Raw genomic sequence first — 23,792 nt, 5'->3', positions numbered from 1 at the left:
TAGAAGAAGCGTGTTCATTGCTTTGGCAGGGCAGGTGCATCACCAGTTACGTGGGAAGCTACTTGACCCCAGTGCTGTGAGAGCAGTGTTTACGAAGAAATGAGGCAGAAGGAAGTGTAAGTCACTATCAGTCCCGAGCAAAGCATCGTCCAGACGAGTTAACAGCGTAAGCAGCATCTCAGAGACCACTCTGAAAACTTACGAGAACACACTGTCCTCAGACAACACCAAATATGTTTAACTGTGGCTAAACAATCTTTATTCTATTACAAATATTTCCTGCCTCTTTATTAAGGCCATTTATCTAGAACTTCCCTGTTGGAAGAAACGACCAGCTTGCTGTCCTCTGTCCTTCGCTTGCGTTATGCATCAAGGCTTCTCCCAGGGCTAATATGAATTGGTTAAGACTCAACCATAACCAAGCTGAAAGCTCCCTGTAATACATCTATCTGTTCAAAGAATCTCAGTGGATGGCTCAGGCAGAATGATATCCCAAAGGCCCTGCATCTCTAGGCAGGCTCAGGATCCCACTCCTCAGGTGTTGACCACCTTGATTTTTGAGACAGGATCTCACTGGTTTGAAGGTCACCTATTTGACTGGGCTTCCTGGCCACCCAGTCTTAGTGATTCACTTGCTCCATCTTCCCAGCACGTGTGTGCCACCACACCTGGATTTTTTGTTTTGTTTGTTTGTTTGTTTAACATGGGTTCTGGAGAGCGAACTCAACCTTCATGCTTGCCAGGCAAACAGTTTTTTGACTGAGTTATCTCCCAGTTCCATTCTCTGCGTTTGTTTTGTTTGTTTGTTTTTGTTTTTGTTTTTGTTTTTTTTTTTTGCCTTTTTATTGTAGGCCCCAGCCCTAACTCATTTAGCTTCCTTGGATGGCTCCTGAGTTGGTCTCAGTTCTGGAATGGTTCAGATTCCGGGGAGTAGTGACAGCCTTCAAGTCCCACATGCCCCAGGCCACTCAGCTGTGAAGGGAGGAGACACTTTTAGCTTGTCAGGTTGGCTGCTGTCTCTCTTCACTGGGCGAGGCCACTCAGACACTGTTAGTTTTCATCTCCTGTTTTTCTTTCCACCCCTACTAAACTATCTTATACATTCCGACATCAGGCTTTCAACCCCAGTGCCCCTATGTTTTGAACCTAGAGATGGTCTGAATGTCTTTGGCCATGTGAGTTGTTCCTTTCTAACATTTTGTGTGTGAGTGTGTCCTTGTATATAAGTGAGACCTGGAAACTCTTGAGGGTGCAGGACATGGCAGAACCACCTCTGCTCTACAGGAACTGGGACCTGGACACCAAGATTATAGCTTCATTACCCCACAATCCATGCCCCTAGGCAAAAGGAAGAGGAAAATAATAATACAAACAACTAGAAAACCTGGGAGAATGGAGCCTGGCATTGGTTAAAAATCTCTGTTGATACCTGAGTATGTTTGGGTAAAATTCTTAGAAGCTTTTGTCCAGATTCATTACAAGAAGGACAGCTCAGCTCACACCCAACAGCCCTGCGTCAGGTCCCTCAGCCAGGTCCCTGAGAAAGTCCAGGGGAGAGGACAGGCAACACCCAGCTCCCTAACGTGCTGTCGGCCAGGCATCTGGGGCTGTGGCCACAACAGGCTATAAAAGGCTCTGCTGGTAGCAGAAACCGGGTTATGTTCTTTTTGTGTCCAAGACCTCGATGCCCACCTGCATAAATGTGTGACAAGCGACAAGGACACTCCTGAGTAGCCAAAAATGGAAGGAAATGTGGTTTATGATGAATAGTAAATTGCAGGACCTGGGGATTTCTAGAAAGTTTTTTTTTCCTCAGAACATGCAACATGCTTTTGTTGTTGTTGTTTGTTTGTTTGTTTGTTTTTAGTTCTCTTCTGACTTGTCAAACTGAGGGCAGTCTTACAGTGACACCTAGTCCTCTCTTTGACACAGGGTGACAATGCTGCCCCTTAGGTGCTAATTGGCTTTCAGAAATTCCTGGGATGATTGTCTTAGGGTATTTTCCTGCTGGCAGGCTTTACCGTGGGTCTATCTTTTCTCTTTGCTCTTTCCTATCTAATCAGCTTCTTGAGCCTGTGGGATCCCCTTGTACCCAGACAACAGATGATGCTTTTCTCAGTTCCCACTCCGATGTCTTGTCATCAAGGTCCCATTAAGTCAAAGATGACTGCCAGCCTGAAGGCCCTGTGATGTCTGTCATATCAGGACACCTCTGTAGCACACTCCAGCGTGCTTGGCGGAGAGGCTTACTCTCACTTCACACTATCTTGTGTGACAGCCACTACTGTCCGCCTTCCTCAGGCAAAGCAAGACAAGTTTCTCATTCGATGCAACAGTAGGGATTTTGTCTGTAATTTTTCTGATGGGGAACTCTTTCTGAAGCAATGAGAGGAATAAAGCAGACACTGGATACAGAGATAACCAGCTCCACCGTTGTGCCGTCCTTGGCCATGACCTATTGTCTGTTGCCATTACTCTTCATTCTTGAGACATCAACTCTTCTTTCATAGGTTGGTGTCCTGGAATGCACCAGCCCGACACCCTCTGTGCATAGCATCTGGCAGGCCATATAGCTTCTAAGTCAGTCGAAGTAGAGAGTAGATGGGGTCCTGAGTGTCAGCAAGGAGCTGGGTTACAACCCAACGGCCCCTGCCCCTTCCCGGTGGTGTTGACACTCAAGCCTCCACCTCCACAGCCTTCTCCACAAAGGGAGAAGTGGACACGAAGAGCTGGCGCCTGCAGCTGCAGGTGGGATAGTTTCTGGGAAGTACCCGTGTGTCCTCCAGCGAAGACAATGTCTCCTCCACCTCTGAGGACGGTGTGGCTGTAGGAAGCTGGCAGAATCCGGGCATGAGGTGGAGATTCCTGGAAGGCAGTCTTGGCACACACTGCTAAGTGTGTTCTCAGTCCTTCTCAGAAGTACCCAGGAGGAGCGGGCTCAGATTCCCACCACCCTTCTCTGTTTTCACTGGAGCTCCAGAGCTTGTAGCGACCTTTTTAATTACTAAAGCAAAAGCTGCTGGGGAGTCTGCAGCAGACAGAGGTCACCTACAGGCCTCAGACAGACGCTAAAGGCTGGAAGCTTCGGGACTCAGACCTTGCTGTGCTGAGGAACTTGCATTATTCCCTGAGTGATTACATTTGTATTTAAAAACAATCATTCTGATGATTGTGGAGGATGATTGTAAGGACTCAGAGTGGAGAGGAGCTCTGTAACCTGCATGGACTGTCCTGGGTTGGCTCCTCAGCAGCTGAGCACTAGAGATGCTAAGCTGCCCCAGAGGCCAGAGAATTTCTAACGAGCCCCATGCTTATGTTCTTTAGGGCACATGGCTACCAGGGAAAGGCAGAGTTAGCTGGAGGTTGTGTGGCCCAACAGGACTGTATGCCCCGAGGGTTGGGCCCAGCCACATCTTGATGCCTCAGGCGTTGGGCCTTATACCCTGGAGCTTGCCTCTGGCAGTTTTATGTTTTGGGCTTCACTCTTTACACATTAAAAGTAAACAGTGTGCTCTCCAGCTTGGTAGTAAATGCCCAGTTGACTGGCGGTGAGGTTTTGTGCACTGTCTTGAGAGTCCCGGGTTTTTAGAAGCGGTCAGTAACTGGGCCCAGATCCCACACAAGCCTGTCCCCACCGCCTGGAGCCTGCGCAGACCACTCACACCCTTACCCTCCAGGAGTCTGAATAGATAGATACACTGCTGTAGGAAAATGAATGCTGAGCTATCTAATGTTTTATTATTAGCCCTAAGATTATGACAGCGGCATTATTTAACCCACTATCATAAGTAATAGATTTATAATTGCCCCATTTATCTTGGGCCAGGCGCATACTATGCCTACACTGTTTCAATGACCCCACCGTCCATCTCCCAGCCCCCATCCAACGCCATCTACCTTAGTCCTCCTCATCTGCTCTTCCACTCATAATCCCACGATACTTGCTTGTATTTTTCATCTGAGTCTTTTCACAGTATGATTGGAGTGTTTTCTCCCAGCCTACATGGTTTCTTCTCCATGCTAACCTATCATGGTATCCTCCTTCTTCCCTTCTTCCTGTCCATTTCTCTCCCATGATTTTCTTCTGAACCCAAAAGCCCTGGAACTTTAGCCACACCTACCCCATTCTGCCCTGCCCAGGTATAGGCTCTTTAATCAACCAATCAGGTATGTCTTAGGCAGGTTTACAAAACAAGTATATAACCAGGTATAACCAGATATTGAGGGCCAGTAACACGCATCAGATCAACCAACAACACCCGGACTCTAGCTCACCCCCCCCCCCCACTAAGAGGGGTTAAGCAGACATAGGGAGGACCCATTGCACCCTGTCAGGAAGTGTGTTTTATCATCTGCTTGTTCAATTATTGTGCTCATTTCCCCTGCCTTAGCTGATGACATCAAACCTGACTCCATCTTTTGTATATTAACATAACTCCTACTTCCTCCCGGACTTTCTATCCTCATATTTTTATTGCATGTTGACTTCTCTTCTACATATTTTTACCATGATAGAATGTGTGCCCTTTACTGAGAAGTTTGGCATTTTCACAGGGTTAAGCCATTTCTCCACACAGGCCCTTGCTGTAGGGTGCTGTCCACTCCTGTGGGCCTAGAATCCTGGAGCCCTAGCTGAGGCTTCCACTGAAGTTTAAAGCAACAGAGATGGAGCATACATTAGGCCACCATGCAGTCCCTCAGACGGGAGGGCAGTGGCTCTCACCAGAGCCACCAGAGCCACCAGAGCCAGCAGCTCGTGATGTTCTCCTGGCTGGAGCGCGGAGAAGGATCTGCTGTGATGACAGGGTGATGAGAATTCGGAGCCCAGCGACGCCAAGACTGATCAGTGTGATCCAAGCCAGGCACAGGATTGGTCTGTGGGTGCTCCCCCCCCCAAACAGAGTACAGGTCTCTGTCACTCACAGCCTGCCGTTCTTGTCTGGAGCAGGTGCACCAGGACAGGATGTGAAGCAGACGTGAGGTACGTGTGCCAGGACGCTGCAGGCTGTGCCACTTCTAAACTGAGGAAACAGAGGCCCTGGTGGTGATGTAAGCATTATTAAAAGGAAAACAGTAGCTTCCAGTTTCCCCATGCAGTGGCTGCTTCCCAAATAAAACTCTGGGGGTACAGAAAATCCTTCAGGTTATTAACATAACCTATAAATTTGAATAAGCATGGAGGCATGAGGTGACAACATTTCACTCAGAATGGAACTGGATTCCTGTTCCCCAAAGCACTGGGTTTACGACAGTGTAGGTGAAGGAGTCTGGAGTAGGGCCAGGGAAAGTCTGTAGGAGATTATCAGTCTCAGTTCTGAGAAGCAGGCCTGGAGTGGAATTCAGAGAAAGTCTGTTTGCAAATGCAAAGCCAGCAGCATTTAGCCAGTATAAATTATTCTCTCATTTGGATCATATCTCTTTTCCCCACATCCCTGCTCTACTCAGACTGGCTTGTTTAACAAGGTTTCTATAGGATGAAGAGATATATGTGGAGGCCTTGATAGACTGTGATACTCTGTCCTTTCAAGCATCCCTCAGATCCCCCGCCACCACCTTGCCTGGCATCCCACCTGCACTGGCACCCATCCAGGAGCTTTGCTTCGGGAGCTGGCTTTCGTGTGTCTTACGCCTGGTGGACAGGCTGGAGTATATCTTATTCCATTCCTGAGTAGAGAGGCCAGAAAAGACCCAGGATAGAGGATTTTCTCTCACACTTGGCCAGAGGGTGAGGAGATGTTAGCCACATCTTTTTAAAAAACTCTTCTACCTTGGTGAACATAATCTTGGCAGCTCTGCTTGCTGCTGAACTTTTGAAAGGTCCACCCTGTGTGGCTAGCAGTGTGTTCTCTCTCTGTTGCCTCCTATGTATTTGCACATGGTGCTTGACTTTGTCCATTCTGCTGGCCAGTGGCATGTGGCTACCCTATCACTGAGGTTTGTCTTGCTTTTGGTTCTTCCTGAACACAAATAACCAAGATGGACACGCGTCCTGGAGCAGCCCAGCCCCGTAGTCTTTTGTGATTGGTCCTCTACTGCATGGGGCACTTTTAAGGTTCCACACAGGGTCATCAGAGGCTGCTCCAGTACATGGACTGCCTGAACTCATGGCTCCAAAGATTTAATTAAATAGGCCAGCTGTCACCTGGGAAATTTCAGTTTGCTTGAGATTATGATATATAGATCATCTGGCCACTTTCCATAGGGAGGAATCCCCGAAGCCAAATAGCACCTTCCACATTAATAATCCTCTCCTTGCCTCAGCCGGGGGGAACCCAGGAGTCATCAGGAAATGAGGCAGATCGTTCTGACCTTTATTGAGCAGATATACCACTAAGCAAGCAGCTGAGTTTAAGAGTGGATTAGCAAGCACTGGGCACTGAGCCACTGAGTTTTGAGGTGGGGTTCTCCTCCTCAGTCCTTTTTCTGCTGCCATGGAAGTGCTCTCATATCGGAAGCTGGTGTGTTTCTCACTTCCCCCTCGGGTGCGCTTCCTAAGCCCTCTCATTGAGTGGCCTGATTAGTTATCATACACCATGAGAATACTCAGTTCCTACTCTTGCAAAGGAGCCCTGAGTCTCTGGGTTTGAGTTCTCGAGGTCAGCATCTGGGTGAACCATGGGAATATTGAAGCATCTTGTTCATCTGCAGTGAGGAAACTGTGTGGATGGCTTCTCTTGCCATGATTTCTAAGGTAGAAAGAACCCAAACACATACAGTTGGGTCTGGTTTTCTAAGCACAACAAGTGTCATTCCCAGCCAGTCACCAGGCAAGGTTGGCACTGGCTCTTGTGGCGTGCTCAGGTGGTGCTGTGCTCAGGGGTACAGTGGCTGATGGTGCTGTATTTTACAGAATAGGAAGGAAACCCTCATCAGAGGAACCAAGAGGACAGTGCCCTGAGCACCCTGAGGCTTTGAGCTGATTTATTAAGGATGAAGGAGATAAGAGTAGGCAGAGAGGAATGACACCCACATAGGATCAGCACTATTAATGACAAACCGGAGACCGGACCTACAGATTCAGAGTGAGGAGAGCCAAGAGCCCGACAGCCTGAGTTTTTAGAAGAGATTCCAATGCTTCCACGTGGCCATGTTGTATGGTGGTGATAAATATTTTCTATGAGGGGAAATTTCACCCAAGTCATTGGCCGGGTCCTGGGGCGATGGGTCAAACAGAAGGTCTTTCCCTAGAGAATTTGCCAGCTTTCTGAACTCTTATCCTGGAATGTCTTGGGCCCTTTCACTTGAGTGACAGCCTGGAGAAGGAGAGAACAGTTTAGAGACTTGAAAATGTAGAGGTAGACAACATTTTTCTGAAACCGTGATTAACATCATTCCCCTCACTCCATTCTTCCGGGCTCGACTCCCTAGTGAGCCTGAGATGCTAAATCTTCTCTCTCTTCAGTCATCTTCTCCTGAGGTTTTCAAATGACAGGAGGCGCTTGGTCAGCCAGCCGATTAATGGTTGCTGGAGTTGGATGGTGACTAACAGCATGTGTGACACCAGAGACACCCAAGAAGCAGCAACTGTGCTAAAGCGCCAAGCCAGCAGCCTTGCCAGTGAGTTCTTAAGTAGCTGTTTTTCCAGAAAGCACTCAGCCACGTTCAGTTATAGATCTAATTTTTCAAATACTAATGTCAAGTGTGCCAGGCGCCAATAACTTTGCTATTCTTGACAGTAGTTTTACAAGATAACAATTTTAAAAGATAAAAAAGCGGAAGCCAGTTATGAAAATCATTACTCTTCCATCCTGAAAGAAAATGCTTTTATTCCCAGTAGATGATCTGATTGTGGAGGCATTTGTCACTCACTAAGTATTTTAGGGCAGTGAATATCCGTTTTCTGAAAAACGCTGGCATGTTAGGCTTACCTAGCCAAGGTGCAGGACTTCCACACTTACTGTATTTCATGTTAGTATTGCCTCAATGGCCCAGTAACCAAAATGATTTGGATCATAATTTTTAAAACTTTGGCTATCCAACCTATTGGGGGAAAATCCTCATTTTTTTTACTGTTTTTGAGTTTGATTGTCAGGTAATTGATGTCTTTCTTTACTGATGTCATTGTGAAGTACTCTGCAAAGAAGAAGGCTAAGGACAGAAATTTATATCTCTTTCAGCACGGCTCTGCCAGACTGTCATTCATCCAAGGTGCTTTTTCCTCAGTGCTGCTGACCCAGAATATAAGCTAATTAACTCTGTCACTGAGTGGGTGGCCCCGGTATACCGGGAGATCCTAACTGGTCCTCCCAGGTCCCCAGTACAGAAGTTTCCCTCGTCTCCTGCTGTTCTTGGGGAACTTCTTGAAGCCCAGCAGCTTGTCTAGCTGAGCTGAGAGGAGTGCATCCTTCTCAGCCTTTTGCAGCTGTTGGTGAGAAACCAGAGAAGCCCAATCCCCCTTCTTCTGGAGGACAATAGGTTAAATGGCTAATGGTAACCTTCTTCACTGGCTAGCTAGCCTTCTCCTGCCATCGGGAACTACTTCAAATCAGTCCCCTCCAGAGGTTTCTGAATGTGTTGCTTCTGATTCATAATCTTGGAGATGAATCCTGAGGTCTGGAGCATCTCAAGACTGAGCAGCAAAGGGGCCCTAGGTCAAGATGAGATAAGGGGTCTGAATACAGCATTTTAGTAAGTTCCTGCCTCATGCTATGGATCCAGAGCTCACAAGAGACAGTGCCTCGGCCTTCATGCACAGTCATTCTAGAACACCCAAGGCAATGCTGATGCAGAAATTATGGCCTTTGAGTACTGGCCATGGAAACAGAATCAGAAGTAATGTCCCATGAGAAGCACTGAGGTCAAGGTGGAAGGCAGCTTGTGGGTTGCTATTTAGTAGAACCATCTTCTTAGACCGTACTTCATATCCTGTGACCCTGGAGTTCACTGGATCAGAGCCAGGACTTCAAGTAAAGGTGTCATCAAATCAGATAGTAGTAGATACACGTTCACTGATAGACCTGTGACAGCCTACGAAAGTGGCTTCATTTTACTGCTGCCATTAGCACAGTCGTGGCAGTAGCACAGGGAGTAGAGGGCAGGAACATTGCCTGAGGGGTAATATGGAGGAAGCACAGTCAAGACAGCTGCAGTGGATGGGGATGAGAGCTGAGGATGAGCAGATATGGGGTTTCCAGACAGGATTTGCTATGAGCCTTGCTGTGCCCTTTGGAACTAATGTGACAGGCAAGAGGACAGTGATGAGGCATAAGAAACCAGCAGCCTGTCAGCCTGCAAGGCCTCCTCAGTCTCTAGCGAAGCCCAGGGCCGACCTCTGACCTTACTGGTTTTCTATGGTGACTCAAAGAAAGGACACAATGTTTAGACAGAAGGCTGAGGGCATAGGATGGAGAACAGAATTTTACTTTAAAGAAAGAATTTTTCCCCCAGATCTTTCTGTACACACCAACTTGTTTGGGGCCTGGCCTGCCTTCACCTACAGACCTGGACAAGATCATACTCTCTTTCTGATGAACTGACAGTGTTGTCTGAGATGTTGCTCCAGAGAGACTTTTCAGAAAGGAGATGCTCAGACTAGAGTGGTCACTGTTGGGCTTGGGCCCTCATTTCTCTTCTCATTTCTCAGATGGTTGTGTGTGCCTGTGGCTTTGGCTAGGGAGGCCTGTCAAAATACAATGACAGAGGCTGAAACTGACCCTGAAGGCTCACGACACTTCCAAGGCAGGCCAGACCGCCCACATCCCTGATACTCGGCGTTCATTGGTCCTGGTGTGTTCCGTAGACTTTCTGTCATGTCAGCAGTGCCAGGAGGGGGAAATCAGGGATGTGATGTTTCTTATAGTGTTTATTATAAAAATTAAGTTAAACGGAATTAAGTTAAACGGAATTGTCTTCAGAATGTAGGCGTTCTGGCAAATACCCGCCTATGTCTGGCTATTCCAGGCTGACATGAGTACGCCAAAAGGCTAGCAGGCTCAGGGGTCCCTTTCTCTTCCCCATTTAGACTTTGTTTCTGTTTCAAAATTAAAAGATAGTTCGGTTTTAGAAAGCTATTGCCTGATAATTTTCTGGGCAGTTTCTGCACAGCGACCTTAGCTCAGGAGGATGGCAAGCAGCAGTATATATATGTTCATTCTCCTGAATGACAGAGTGAGACCACACTAGACTGGGGGGGGAGGGGCAGGAACCAGAAGTGGCTCTGACTCTTGGAAGGGGCTTAACAATGCCACATTACAAGGTAGAATGTGTCCAAAGAGGCCCACTCTGCCTCAGGAGACCTGTGACTTTAGATTTGGTAGGAAAGGACACAGACAGGAAACCGGAGGAATCCCATGAGTCCTACAAAGTGACTCCGAGCTTCTCATATAACCACACTCCCGGTATCTCTCCAGAAGCACCTCTCTCTACAGGCTCCTTGAGGGCTGTCATCAAGGCCCTTGAGGAATGTCACCAATGTTCTTGGGAAGTCCAGAGAGATTCCAGGAGCCAGCAGGGCAGGCTTGAGGATCAATGCCTAGGCGCTTCCCTGTTTTAGATGCTTCCCTCAGATTCCTCCTGTGCATTCTTCTGATGGGCCTACCTATGAGAGTTAAGCCAAGGCAAAGGTTTTCTGGGATGTTGGTTAAGGGAAGCCCCGTGGTTTTATATCCACAGGTTTTGTTTTGTTTTTAAGAATTAGGGCAATGGAAACATGTACAGGACATGTGCCCACCCATATCTGGATTTTTCCCATCACCTTGGCTCTCTGCTGGGCTTTAGCCCCTACGCAAGAGCTGATTTCCACCAATATATGAGTGTGAACTCCTCAGCATGATCCCAGAGCTGAGGAACTATGCTTTAAAAAGATGGAAAATACACTGAAAAACAATTAGATGTGAACACAAATATTTCTATTATAGAAATGTAGAAAATAGCAAAACAGAGTTAACACAATAGGGGAGATTTTTTTTTTAATCTTACCACTAGAAAGTTTAAAGAGAGTTTTCTCTAGAGCTTCTGCCTCCTATCCTGACCCCTCAGTGGGGTCCAGCCTGGAGGAAGGATTACCAGATCAGCTTTTCACACCTGCAACAAGCTGCAGGCAGCTAAAAACAAGTGCCTGAGCAAACTTTCCCAGCTCTGGCAAGTTGCTTTCCTATGTCTAAATATTGATTCTTTTCGTAGTTCTGAAGTTAAATGTTAAGAAGGTATTACTTGTACATAAGGAAAGACAGCAGGGGATCAGTGGAGTGGGGGATGAGTCCTATGTCCCGGGGCCCATCGCTGTGCATATGTCTGTGACTTTGCAAGGAGGGGATGCTGCTTTATCTTGGACATGTCATGTTCTAGGAATATCCGTGACCCCCATGTTTCAGATACCCTGTGACCCTGGACCAAATGGGCTTAGCCTCTCAGCAAAGCCCATTTTCCAGATCCCCACGCTCTAAGGTGGAGTCTTCCTTGGACACAGGAAGGGCGTCAGCTGGGCTTGCTTCACAGCAGACTCTTGCCTGCTCACAAGGCTGCCCACCTTTCCTTCCTCCCTATCCCCAGCAAGAAGACTGGAGTCATTTGAGGCCTTCCCTCCACTCCTACAACATACACACTAGAATGGTTGCCCAGGATGGGTGAATCCGGCTTCTCATCCCCATCGCTGTGGCCTTAGGAGTAGTGAGGAGAACTGAGAGGCTTTGGTCCTTGTTTTGTCACAGGGTTAACAAACTGGGCCTCTCTAACCCTGCCTGGTTGCAGTTTCCCAGACCATCCGCTCTCAGATTTCCACTAAGTTTGTGTAAGATTCATGCCTCTCTGTGTGTCTTTCTGTCTCCCTCAGTATGACTGGATTCGTTTGTTTTGCAAGGCTAGCACTGTGCCTGACGCTGGCATGGTGGTGGGGAGAACCTCTGTGTTGAAGTGGGCTCAAACATCAGGCGTAACACTTCCTGCCATGAACTGGAAGCTGTGGTCCAGCCTCTGCTAACACCATGACCCCAGACTCCTTGGTCCATAGAAATGCTTGTTCAAGAATGCTCACAGAAACTCTACACTTAGAGAAAACAGTACCCTGGTGTTTCCTCACTGAGAAGTCACTGTGGACAGGGGTATTTTGGCTGCATGTCCGGTTTTATTGGTAACAGCATTACAATTTAAAATAGACTGTTGAAACTCATCAAGAATCAACAAATCCAATATATGTCATCAACCAGATCCTTCAGACTCATGAGGTCACTGACATTGACCATCCCAAGACCTGGGTTCCTACCTCAGCGGCCTGCCCCAATCTCACTGTGTTTCATTGGCCCGGGGCTAACATATCTGTTATGTCTGGACAGCAAGGGCACAGACCCAGGGTAGGATCACACAGCCTCTTCTCTTGATAAACTGTTCTTTGCCTGCATTGTCTCTGCGTGGATGGGGTTTCCTTGCAGTAGCCAGGCATGCCGTGTAGGTCATTGAGAGAAACTTTAAATTCATTGTAATGATCTATAGAGGAGGCTTGCCCTGCAATCAGGGGAGTCATCATGAACTTGTGTAAGTTTATGCTAGCAATAAAATCGATCAATCGATCAATCACAAGCAAAGCTACTGAAATCAGTTTTTAAATAAAAGAAGTCTTTTTTAAAAAATAAGAATGTCTCATAGAGAGTGCACAGCACATTTATTTTGAGAGACTAAAAAAAAAAAAAAAACAAGCAATTTTTTAAGGCAGTGACTGTGAATTGGGTTCTGGAGAAGTGACTACAGGGCCAAGGACTTCTGAGCTCGGTTCTGCATATACTTGGAGAACATTCTCCTAGCAGAACTACCTGGAAATAATGTGACTTGCCCTAAATAAGGACCTCATGCCTGATTCTGACACTTACCCCAGAGCACCAGCGTTCTTTAAAGCCATCAGGCCTCAAGACAGACAGCTGGTCAAGAAGAGGAATAAGGCATGAAGTGTGAAGACCCACTGAGCCTTGTATTTTTTTTTTTTTTTGTTAGCCTGTAGTCCTGATGAGGTTCTAGTGTTGCAGAAACCCAAGTGCTCACTGCTCATGAGATGGGGGGGCAAATGAAGATGGCAGGCATGGGAAATGGTATCTGCAGAGCTCATAGGCTTCTGTCTCCAGCACCAGACCACTGTAAGGCCACATAGTGGCACTGATCCTTTACTGGAAGCCAGGTCAGTTGTCTTAGGTGTTTGCCAGACTGAATCTCACTGGTGGCATGCTTTTGGTACATGGTGCAGCTACATTTCAGATATGGTGAGGAATCGCCTCCCAGGGTAATGGGTTGTTTTAGCTTCCTCTGCTGACCATGTCAACCTCACATATGTTTGTCTTGGCCCATGGAAATACTTGTATGCTCCAGTCCATGTATCACAGAGGCAGTATGGCTCTGGGTTTTGTAGTGGAGACAAAGGGGCTCTCAGATTCTGTCAGGGGGCAAGTCAGCTCAAGGTACTTGGTGACGAAAGCAACACAATCCTCAGTGGTGGCAGACATGGCCTGTAGGCTGCTCTGGCCCTTGGTCTGGGTCTCTTTCGCACATCTCCTGTTATGTCCGAACATTCATGCACGAACGACATTCCCTTCCACCTTCACCTCAGCTTGCCCATGAGCGGCTTCCTGAGTCCTCGTTCCAGCCAGCCCCACCAATGCTCTTTCATCCTCTCTCTTTGGAGATGGCACACTATTTCTTTTCCATTCATTTATGTCTCTAAAACTATAATAAACGTAGATTTCAGAGTCTAGAGCAAATGGCTGCTAGTTACTCCTTGTAAAATGAAATATGGACTTCATACCCAGGACCTTGCTTGATTTTGATTGTGACCAGATCTCAGATTCTTTACAGGTCCTCAGTGGACAATCCTTGAGCAGGTGTGACTAGTTTCCTTTGAACCTCTTGAGGCTGATAAGCACTGGGGAGCTCCTGAGTGCACTCTAGGATTTTGCACAAGTACAGCGTGCTCTCCCAGCTTGTTTCCTTGCTCACATTGTCTTGGAGAGCTGGCTGGAGGCTGGTGCAGGAAGCATCCTTAGATGGGCCTGCTACATCTTCTCTGTCTTTGTTCCACACCATCGATGCCTGTGCCATCTCTAGTTGTCCAGCAGTTTCTTAAGAGTTGATGACCATTCGCAGCCTCTGCAACCTCAGGCTTCTCTTCCCTTCCTGAGGAAAGCCTCAGGGAATGTAGGGCATTTTCTCAGAGTCCTTCACCCAGCGGTTATGGCTTTTCCTATAGATTGCAATCCATTCTTTTAATCGAGCACAGAATCAATTCGCAGTCTTTCTAGTCTCAAGCTCCATGCACCCTATGAAAGACTCAACATCTGTTTTCTGCTAGAATGTTTAATAAGTGGAAACAGACCTCCGCAGATCCTCGCCACGGGCAGCTAGCGTTTACTTGAATCATAGTAACAAAAACCCAGGTGTCCAAAGGGAAAGCATGAAACCAGAATGTCTTTTAGACACACCAACTTGTTAGTCTCTCCCTGCCCAGCTGCCATACCCCAGTGTGGAGAAAATAACTCAGACTGATGGAGACTGATAAAGAAGAATCCAGGGAACTCCGAGTGGGCTGTGGGAAGGGGAGTTGGTGAAGAAGAACTACTATGCATGTAAAAAGCTCTGTGGAAAGTTGAGCTTTAGAGAGCAGAATTGGTGAGTTCCACCTAGCTCCTCCACAGTTAGCTCTGGGGGTCACAGGCGTGAATGCCTATGATCCTTGATATGTGCTGAGCTGATGTTCAGGGGTGAGTCTGCTTCAAAGGAGGCAACCGTAGATCTGCCTCATAGTGCTCCTAACTATACTAGGGGTTTCAGGAGCTGTGTAGTGGAGCCTGGGGCTTCTGGACTCACTACCCTGGGTTAGATCTCCCTATGGAGAACCAAGTAGGTAGAACTTGGTGACTCCTAATATTTTCAAGTGCCTGGTGCCTCGTGTAGCAACAGGACAACCATATGTGCGTTGCATTAAAGATCAACCAGAGACTAAAGCCTGAGAATCTTATTCTCATGTCACAAGTCCACCAGCATTATATGCCATGATTAATAGTTGCTGTGAGTCAAGGTGAACAAGTATGGATTACAGTGGTACAATCGGTTACCGTGAGGTACGGGTACAAAGTGCCTGCATAAAATCAGCTCATTCACATGAAGCAAGCTAACATACTAATTTCTTAACATTAAATCCCTTCTCTCCGTTGTGCAGAAAAGTCTGTTATACTTTGTGAATTCCACTAATAGAGGGGAAAATGTGCATTTTTTTTTAGGTTGTCCTGGTGCCAAAAAGCATGAGTTTCTGACAAGTGTCCTGGATGCGCTTTCCACAGACATGGTTCATGCGGTCTCCGACCCCTCCTCCTCCTCTGGCAGGTATGCTGTGTCTTGCTGCAGAGCAATGTGCTGGCCTGAAGCCCAGAAATTCGAAGGAATCTGGAAAACTAAAGTCTTCCTGGCCAGTGGCCATGTGAGACCAGTCAGTTCCCTTGCATGTGGTTGGGTCTAAAACAGGAGATTCCCCCCTGCCTCCCCAGACCAGGAGGACACTCGGGAACAGCCCCCGCTCTTCACTTTCAGGGGCTCCTGGGGCTCTAGAGAGCTGAGAAGAGGAATGTACTTGCTTTGGGTAGAAATAGAGTTTGAAACTGAGTCTGAGTGTCATCTACTGGGTTTTAAATACTTTGGAATTCTGTGATTAAAAAAGAAAAGTTTTTGTTTTGTTTTTCTGAGACAGGGTTTCTCTGTGTAGCCCTGGCTGTCTTGGGTTCCCTCTGTAGAACAGGCTGGCCTCAAACTCAGAGATCCTCCTGCCTCTGCCCCACTGAACATACTTATTGTTGAAACCTGCATGGCACATGAGGCTTATCTTCTTATCCAGGCTTAAGGGTGCAACTCAGGGGCATTGATCCCACCGACGGGGCTTGGCCCTAGAGGTGCTTTCCCCATCCCACTGTGCATACACCGAGGCGTGGGTTCTGTATCCTGTTAGAACTCACAGTGCCTGTGCGCCCTCCTGCCTCATGGTACAGGATGATGGAGCGCTCCAGGTGAACGCCTTGGTACTTCGGCACTTAAACTCACCACTGTGGATTCACAATCTCCCATTCCTTTTTTTTAAAAAAAAACTTTATTTTAATTTTTTTTCCTGAAAATACTGGTTTCCATCCCATCCTGACAGCAAGCTATCTCATGTAGAAGTCTCCTCAGCAAAGAGCCCTTCTCCTTGAGGTTCCTTTGCCAAAGAAGCATAATGGGAGAGGGGGGATGCTAAGGGCAGAGGTCACACGGGCACAAGCTCCGACGAAAGAAGCCACCTAAATTTCAACTTTATGTTTCGAATTGTGCAAGTGACTGAGATGCCCTTTGAGTTTCTGACTCATGAAAACACCAGGGAGCCCAGTGCCTGGGGGCTGTTGGCATCTGCTTGCCCTGTGCACACTCTCATGGAGGATGCTTCATCTGAACCAGTGGTCAGTTGAGTCCACAGAGCCCAAAGTGGTACAAAGGTCCTCCACCTCTGGTGAGAGGCGCATGCTGTCACAGCACAGCTTCAAGGCCTGACTCACATCCAAACTCACCCATGTCTCAGAATGCCCAGCTTAAAAACAAAATCCAAAGGATCCTGACTTGTTCCCTCTTTTCTCTTTCTTCTGATGTCCAGCCTCTTTGCCTTTCTGGATAGGAATTGAGCATTTTAGGAAGCGTCCTCCCTCTTAATTAGTTCCTTTAGGTGTACAAATTTTAGTAGGTTTATCCTATATTATATGTCTATATGAGTGAGTATATACCATGTGCATCTTTCTGCTTCTGGGATAGCTCACTCAGGATGATCTTTTCCAGATCCCACCATTTACCTGCAAATTTCATGATTTCCTTGTTTTTTATTGCTGAGTAGTATTCCATTGTGTAGATATACCACAATTTGTGCATCCATTCCTCCACTGAGGGGCATCTGGGCTGTTTCCAGCTTCTGGCTATTGCAAATAAGGCTGCTACAAACATGGTTGAGCAAATGTCCTTATTGTGTACTTGAGACTCTTTTGGGTATATGCCTAGGAGTGGTATAGCTGGATCTTGAGGAAGCGCTATTCCTAGTTATCTGAGAAAGCACCAAATTGCTTTCCAGAGTGGTTGTACAAGTTTACATTCCCACCAGCAGTGGAGGAGTGTTCAAGTCAGGAGCCTGACACAGAGGACCTCTGAAAGGCTCTGCCCTGCAGACTATCAATGCAGATGCTGAGACTTATGGGCAACCTTTGGGCAGAGTGCAGGGAATCTTATGAAAGAAGTGGGAAACAGTAAGATCTGGAGAGGACAGGAACTCCACAAGGGGAGCAACAGAACCAAAATATCTGAGCACAGTTGTCTTTCCTGAGACTCATACTCCAACCAAGGACTATGCATGGAGATAACCTAAGACCCCTGCACAGATGTAGCCCATGACAGTTCAATATCCAAGTGGGTTCCATTGTAATAGGAACAGGGACTGTCTCTGACATGAACTGATTGGCCTGCTCTTTAATTACCTCCCCCTGAGGGGGAAGCAACATTACTAGGCCACAGAAGAAGACAATGCAGCCACTCCTGATGAGACCTAATTGACTAGGATCAGAAGGAAGGAAAAGAGTTCCTCTCCTATCAGTGGACTTGGAGAGAGGCATGCATACAGAGGGTGGAGGAAGGGAGGGATTGGGACGGGAGGAAGCAGGGAACCACAGGGGGACACAAAGTGAATAAAGTGTAATTAATAAAGAATTTTAAAAAAATCCAAAGGAAACTGTCTAGGCACAAGGCTAACATTTTTGGCATCACCTTCCACCAACCAGGCTTGTGTATTGAACTGTATCGTACACACACAGCAGAGAAATGATGGAATTAGGGTAGAAACCTTGGGGCTCTAAATGCCCTTGGGGGATGCTGGCAGCTGAGGCACCTGTTGGCCTAGGGGAGCCAGGTCTCAGTGACCTTTTGTTTCAAGGCCTTGAACCACAGTGCACACACGTGCTGTGGTGTTCCCTGGTTCCGAACGCACTGACTGAGCCATTACAGATGGCTTTCCCAGGTAGTGTGCTGGGATAGACAGCCTTGGGGAGGGGAGCCAGGCGGGGGTGGGGGTGGGGGTGAGACACAGCAGCTTCAGCGCTTCTTTTCCCTTAGGCTGTCAGAGCCAGACCCCAGCCACACCCTGGAGGAGAGAGTCGTGCACTGGTACTTCAAGCTACTTGATAAGAACGCCAGCGGGGACATCGGCAAAAAGGAGATCAAGCCCTTTAAGAGGTTCCTGCGGAAGAAGTCCAAGCCCAAGAAGTGTGTGAAGAAGTTTGTGGAATACTGCGACGTGAACAATGACAAGTCCATCACGGTACAGGAGCTGATGGGCTGCTTGGGCGTCACCAGAGAGGAGGGTAAAGCCAACACCAGGAAGCGCCATAGTAAGCCTTGCCCTACTCCTGTGCACTTTATTCATATCGGGGTTTCGTGTCCGTGGGGTTACTTTCTGGATTTGACAGGTCGCTTTATGGTCTACTGTATAGAGCATGGTATGCCTGCTGTAGTTGTCTCCCGTGTGGAAATGACCACAGGTGGTCAGAAGCCTGTCACCTGGTCAGTAGAGCAGCAAGTCTCAGGAGCATGAGCTGAGCGTAGCTCTACGAAGCGAGACCTGTTATTGTTCTAATCACAGCAGTTCAGACATGCTTCTGATTTCGGAACCATTTGGGCTAACTGGACAGCACAGTCCGTAGACTCCATGGGAACCTTCTGGCCAGGTCAGGGGCAGTGAAATCACCTCTAGGAGCTCAGTTGTCCCAGTGGTTGTAGCTGGCTTAACAGTTAGACGTGGCTCTCTGTGGGGCCTGGCTAGTCATCAGATGTAACAGGAAGAGAGGGAATTGCAGGATAGAGGGAGCCTAAGGTTCTGACATTTGGTTCTGTAATTTGGTGACCAGCTTCCTGAACACGTTAGAGCTCATGGACAGAGCATGGGTGCATTTCTCCCTTTGTACCTCTGAGCTGTGTGGTTGCGGTCAGGACAGCGTGACAGTAACCGGCCGCAGGGATGTTAGGTAACCATCTTCAAAATCAAGAGCCACCTTCCCAGAAATTATAAGGGATCACTTCTCAATGACTGAAATCTAGCCTGGACCCCAATTTAGTTATTTGGTGTTGAGTGAGCACTAGGGTGTATCTTCAGGGACAAAGATACAAAGAGAGAGAGAGAGATGTTTTGCCTTCCAGGAAACCATATGGTACAGATAATAGTTGGGATGGCCTCAAAAGAAGTTCTAGGTTCAATATGTTCCTTTGAATGAGGTGGCCATATGCACAGGAGAGAGGGATGCTGGGAATTATTGATGCAGAACAGGGTTTGGAGGCAGAGCTCCTGGCCTTCCTGGTGGAGGCCTAAAGGAGGGAACATTGATGGGACATCAGGAGACTACAAAGCATATCTAAAATGGGGCTACCTGGTCCTGGAAAGGAGTGGCCAAGACTACAGTTAAGGCGAAGAAGAGTTCACTTTTTTTGCTTTCTTTAAGCCATTTATTAAAATTTCCATGAGTCTCTATGATTGGAGGTAGAGCTTGGGCTTAGGAGCCAGGAGAATCTGGGATTCTCACCTGTGTGTACTTGTGGGGCACCAGGGAACAGGTGTCTAATACTACCATGGGACTAACAATGGACAGGGAGAGAGAAGGAAGATGAGATGAGTCCACTGGGTTCAACTGTCCATGGCCAGGAAGGAAGGAATGAGGCCACTGAGGTGAGAGGAGGCCATTACAAAGTAGGAAGGAAGGATGACCCTGGTAAAAGGGGGACGGTGGCCATGTGGGAGAGGCTAAACTCTGAGCAGAGGCTAGAGTGAGACAAAGGACACCTGAAATAGAGTCCATGTAGCACAGGCGCAGGTGCCCCACTGAAAGTAAAAAGGGGAGAACCCCCCCATCTCCAAGCCAAGAATAAACAACACATGTAAAATGAGCTAAAGCTAAGGTTTTCTAATTTTAATACTGAACCAAAACATTTCAAAGAGCATAATGTATGTGGGGGATTCAGGCTCAGAATCCACGATTTTCTGGGAAGGTTCTGAAAGACCACTCTGTGTGGTTTGCAAACTCATGTTTAGGATTTGGGATAAAACAAGGCAATCTTCTACTGTTGTGGTAGGGCATTTGTGTTGTTAGGCACTGTGGTGATTTGCAAACCCACTCCTCCAAAGCTAGGCTCGGGGTCACTATGGGCACAATGCCATTTGCCAGTTGATGATGTTGAGCCTGTCATTGAGCGGAAAGTATTTGACTAGCGGCGATGTCTTTTCCCTTTCAGCCCCCAGAGGAAATGCGAACGCTGAAAGTACTTCTAATCGACAGGTGAGTATGTCTGTGTTGCGGGCTTGATAATATTCCAGTTCACCTGAACTTTACTAGAGAAATCTGGGGCCCATGTGTAGGTTTAGGGACAACAGCACCTTCAGAGAAGCCAGACAGCTCAGCTGAGGCAGCTACACATGAGGGCATTTGGAGCAAGGAAATCAGTCTGCCCAATTCTACCCATGATCACTGGCCTGATGAATCTTTTATTTAAAGATTCTGCCCTGTTTGTTTGTTTTTTTAATTACTTAAAATGTCAAAGTTTAAAGACAGGTTCCTAGTTCTGTGTGGCAGACATGGTTAGGTATTAGCTGGCGAACAAAAGCTGGTGTTTGCGTTTGTTTCTTATATACTAAAGGAGATGGCGGGGACAAAGATGGCTGTCCCTGAAAGAGCCCACTCCCCTGAGATCCAAAGAGGAAGGAGTTCAGCTCCCTTCTGTGTTTGTATTTCTTGAAGCCACATTTTCAGATGTGCAATTAAAGGGCAGAGTTGTGGTCCCCACATCTCAGCCACAGCCTAAGTGGGGACAGTTTCCAGGGTTCTCTCCCAAAGCCAGGCAAACTGCGTTCTCCACGACTCCGGTACGGCAGCTGTTTACTTTGGCTGCACCTGTTTGATGCCAGGCTGTGAGGTCCCCTGCTTGTTGTGGGATTTAAGCAGGGACCTCCGGCACACACCTTGGAGGGGACTGAAAGCCATTTCATTAGGAAGGGCGCATGATTCATTTTCCTCTGTTTAGCAAATGTTTATGGTTTTAACTTTTCCAGCCACACTGCAAATCACTTACACTTGTAAAGGGGACAGATCTGAGAACAATTACCCCTCCAAAGGCTTCCCAGGGGCTGTTTGCTCTAGCTAATGGCAACCCTTGGCACACATGTGCCATGCAATCTTAAATACCACCTCCCCCCAAACACACACTCAAAACAAACCTTCCACCTCAGCATTCTTCTAGAATAAAGAGCGGTGCAGCGTCTCCATCTTTTACGGTACCTCAGTGCACAGACCTGAGCAGTCTTCCTAATGCCATGGTGTGGGGTCAGCAGGCCAGAGATCAGAACATGACTTGTCTTTCTAGGCAGTTTCGTATCTCTTCAGCAAGGATCAGAGCTCTCTTCCCCAATAGTTGTGGTCATCTTCAGGATTGGCTGAAACACATCAGAAGACTATCTTTATCTGTAACTAATTAAGGCAAAGCTTTCATCTGCTTTGCTAAGGGGGGGGGGGTATTCAGAAGGGAGAAAGACAGCCTAAAATTCAAAGTTTACTTTTTCAAGTATCAAATAAGAAGATCAGCTTCTGTTTGTACAGATTGATGCACTTGATAACGAGATGGCTGGGTTTTTTTTTTTTTTCTTTTTTTTTTTTCTGTTGCTTTTTTGTTTTGTTTTCTTTCTTTTCTAAATGACTTCCCTTGAAAGTCCATTTGGTAAAGGACAGCAAGAAGTCCCTACTGTCAACACAAATGCAAGCTGCATTTCTTCTTGGATGCAAATAGCAAAATAGAAAGATCAAAAGAAAAAATTTTAAATAGTATATGACTGTTCAGGCTGGTGGTGCATGCCTGTAGCCCCAGCTGAAGCCTGGCTACTGCAAGCTGAGCATAATCCAGTACGTCTTAAGATATTTGAAGTTAATGCAATTATTCTCAAAAGAAAACAATTCCTAAACAATGTGCCCACTCATCCTTACCTGTAAGGTGCCCTGGCCTTTCCTGTTCTTCCCTTGTCCGGAAGTAGATTTACTCCCAGAAGCAAACCATTGTCTGCATAGAGGGAAAACAGACAACTCTATAAGCTTCTCTCTCTTTCTTTTTTTTTCCAGCCCAAGAAACAAGGATGAATGGCTGACTAATCCAGGCAGTTCCTAGACATGTGGGAATCTCCCTCACCAAAGAGCAATTAAAAACAAAAAACATATAGTATTTGCACTTTGTACTTTAAATGTAAATTCACTTTGTAGAGATGAGATATTTAAACAGACTGTTTTGATCTGTGAAAAATGGAAGGCTGGCTTCGGGAAATTAATCACATACAATGTATGTGTCCTTGTTGGACCTTCAAGCTCTGTGCGGTGGGATGGGTTTTGAATGCATTTCAACTTCACGTCCTTGTCCCTTTGTAAAGGGTCTTGCCCTTTCCTCTGCCTGCAGTCTCTGCTGGCTTGCTCCCAGCGCCCTTGATGCACACCACAGCCTGTCATATCCTTTTGCAAGGCCGTGCAGTTTACATGCCTGGATGGTCACCTGGTCTGTGGTTGCCTGTTCCATGGAGTGTTGCTTTCTGGAGGTGTCGCTCACACTGGGGGGCACACGGGCACTAGTCCGAGCACAGCCTCAATTTCTAGTAGCCCTTGGTTGAGGCTGTGCAGTCAGACTCTGGCAGACTCCAGTTTTAGCGTCTGCTTGAGTTTTGCCTCTGCTTGAGCCAATCCTGCTGTTGAATCTCCAGGGAGCTGAGTGGGCAGGTAGCCAGAGAGTCCTCCTTCAGAGAGCAAACCTGACTCTGGCTGACTGGCTCCATCTCGCTGGCACGATGCCCAGTCCACCTGCCTCTCTTCTAAGCGGTTGTCCCATCCTGCTGTGGCCCTCCCTGGGGTCCACCGGAAAGGAAGACTGTCTTCTGCAGAGATCGTGGACCACATCCTGAGGAAGGCACAGCTAGACCACATCATTCCAACAGTACAGAACAAGAGGCATCTAAGAATGTCTTTTGCTCTGTGGAGGCCGCCAGGGTTTGAGGGGATTCATCCAAGGCCTTTATGGGGTGCACAGAAGGTCAAGAACTGGACGGCCACACTGTGAGAGACTGGCCTGGCCGGTGTGTGTGTTGGCTGCCACTCTCTGCCCTAGGTCAGTCTGTACTCATTGTTCGCAAGGAACAGTTACAGATGGGGGAAAGCTGGGGCCGTTCTCTCAAATCGATGGGGTTTTATGTGGAAAACTGTCCGTGGTCCCCAGCCTCTTGATATATGTCTATGGATGTTCACACATTCCAGAAAGCCTTTGCTCATTTGAATCATGTCGAGGTAAGAACTGACCAGCTCAAGTGCATGTCAGCATTGTCTACAAAAAAAGAAAAAAAAAAAAAAAAACAACAAAAAAAAGTGTGATCCCAACTGTTTTGGATAATCTTTTGTATTTCTGAACTCTGAATTTAATCGTTTTTATTAGATTAAAATATGCTATTAAAGCTGTATTTGTCTTCATTTTAGCATTTCATAATTGCTTATGGTTTAAAAATATTTTTTAGATTATTTTACGGGTATGAGTGTTTTGCCTGCATGTGTGTCTTGTGCACTTCTTACATGCTTGGCGCCCACAGAGGTCAGAAAAGGGCATCAGATCTCCTGGAATTGTAGTTATGGATGGTTGTGAGCTACCATATAAGTGCTGGGAATTCAACGTAGTTCTTCTGCAAGAACAACAAAATGCTCTTAAACCACTGAGACATCTCTCCTGCTGCTCATAATTGCTTACTTTAGAAGGTGTCCGCTGGT

The 23,792-nt window shown here is 47.1% G+C and overlaps 1 protein-coding gene across 2 annotated transcripts in view; it reads left to right on the top strand.

Annotated features, from left to right (window-relative positions):
* The window catches only part of Smoc2 (SPARC related modular calcium binding 2), a 126,700-nt gene extending 103,209 nt beyond the window's left edge, over window positions 1-23,491 (top strand). For both annotated transcript variants that reach the window (XM_021644017.2, XM_060373706.1), the window contains exons 10-13: window positions 15,195-15,297; window positions 18,082-18,356; window positions 20,248-20,291; window positions 22,119-23,491. In XM_021644017.2, coding sequence (XP_021499692.1) covers window positions 15,195-15,297; window positions 18,082-18,356; window positions 20,248-20,291; window positions 22,119-22,136 — 440 coding nt within the window. In that variant the 3' untranslated portion in view covers window positions 22,137-23,491. The remainder of the gene's footprint in view (window positions 1-15,194; window positions 15,298-18,081; window positions 18,357-20,247; window positions 20,292-22,118) is intronic.
* The last annotated feature ends 301 nt before the right edge of the window (window positions 23,492-23,792 follow it).

The sequence above is a fragment of the Meriones unguiculatus genome, chromosome 20 (genome assembly GCF_030254825.1).
Source record: "Meriones unguiculatus strain TT.TT164.6M chromosome 20, Bangor_MerUng_6.1, whole genome shotgun sequence".
Lineage (NCBI taxonomy): Eukaryota > Metazoa > Chordata > Mammalia > Rodentia > Muridae > Meriones > Meriones unguiculatus.
This window is presented reverse-complemented; position numbering and strand designations above follow the sequence as displayed.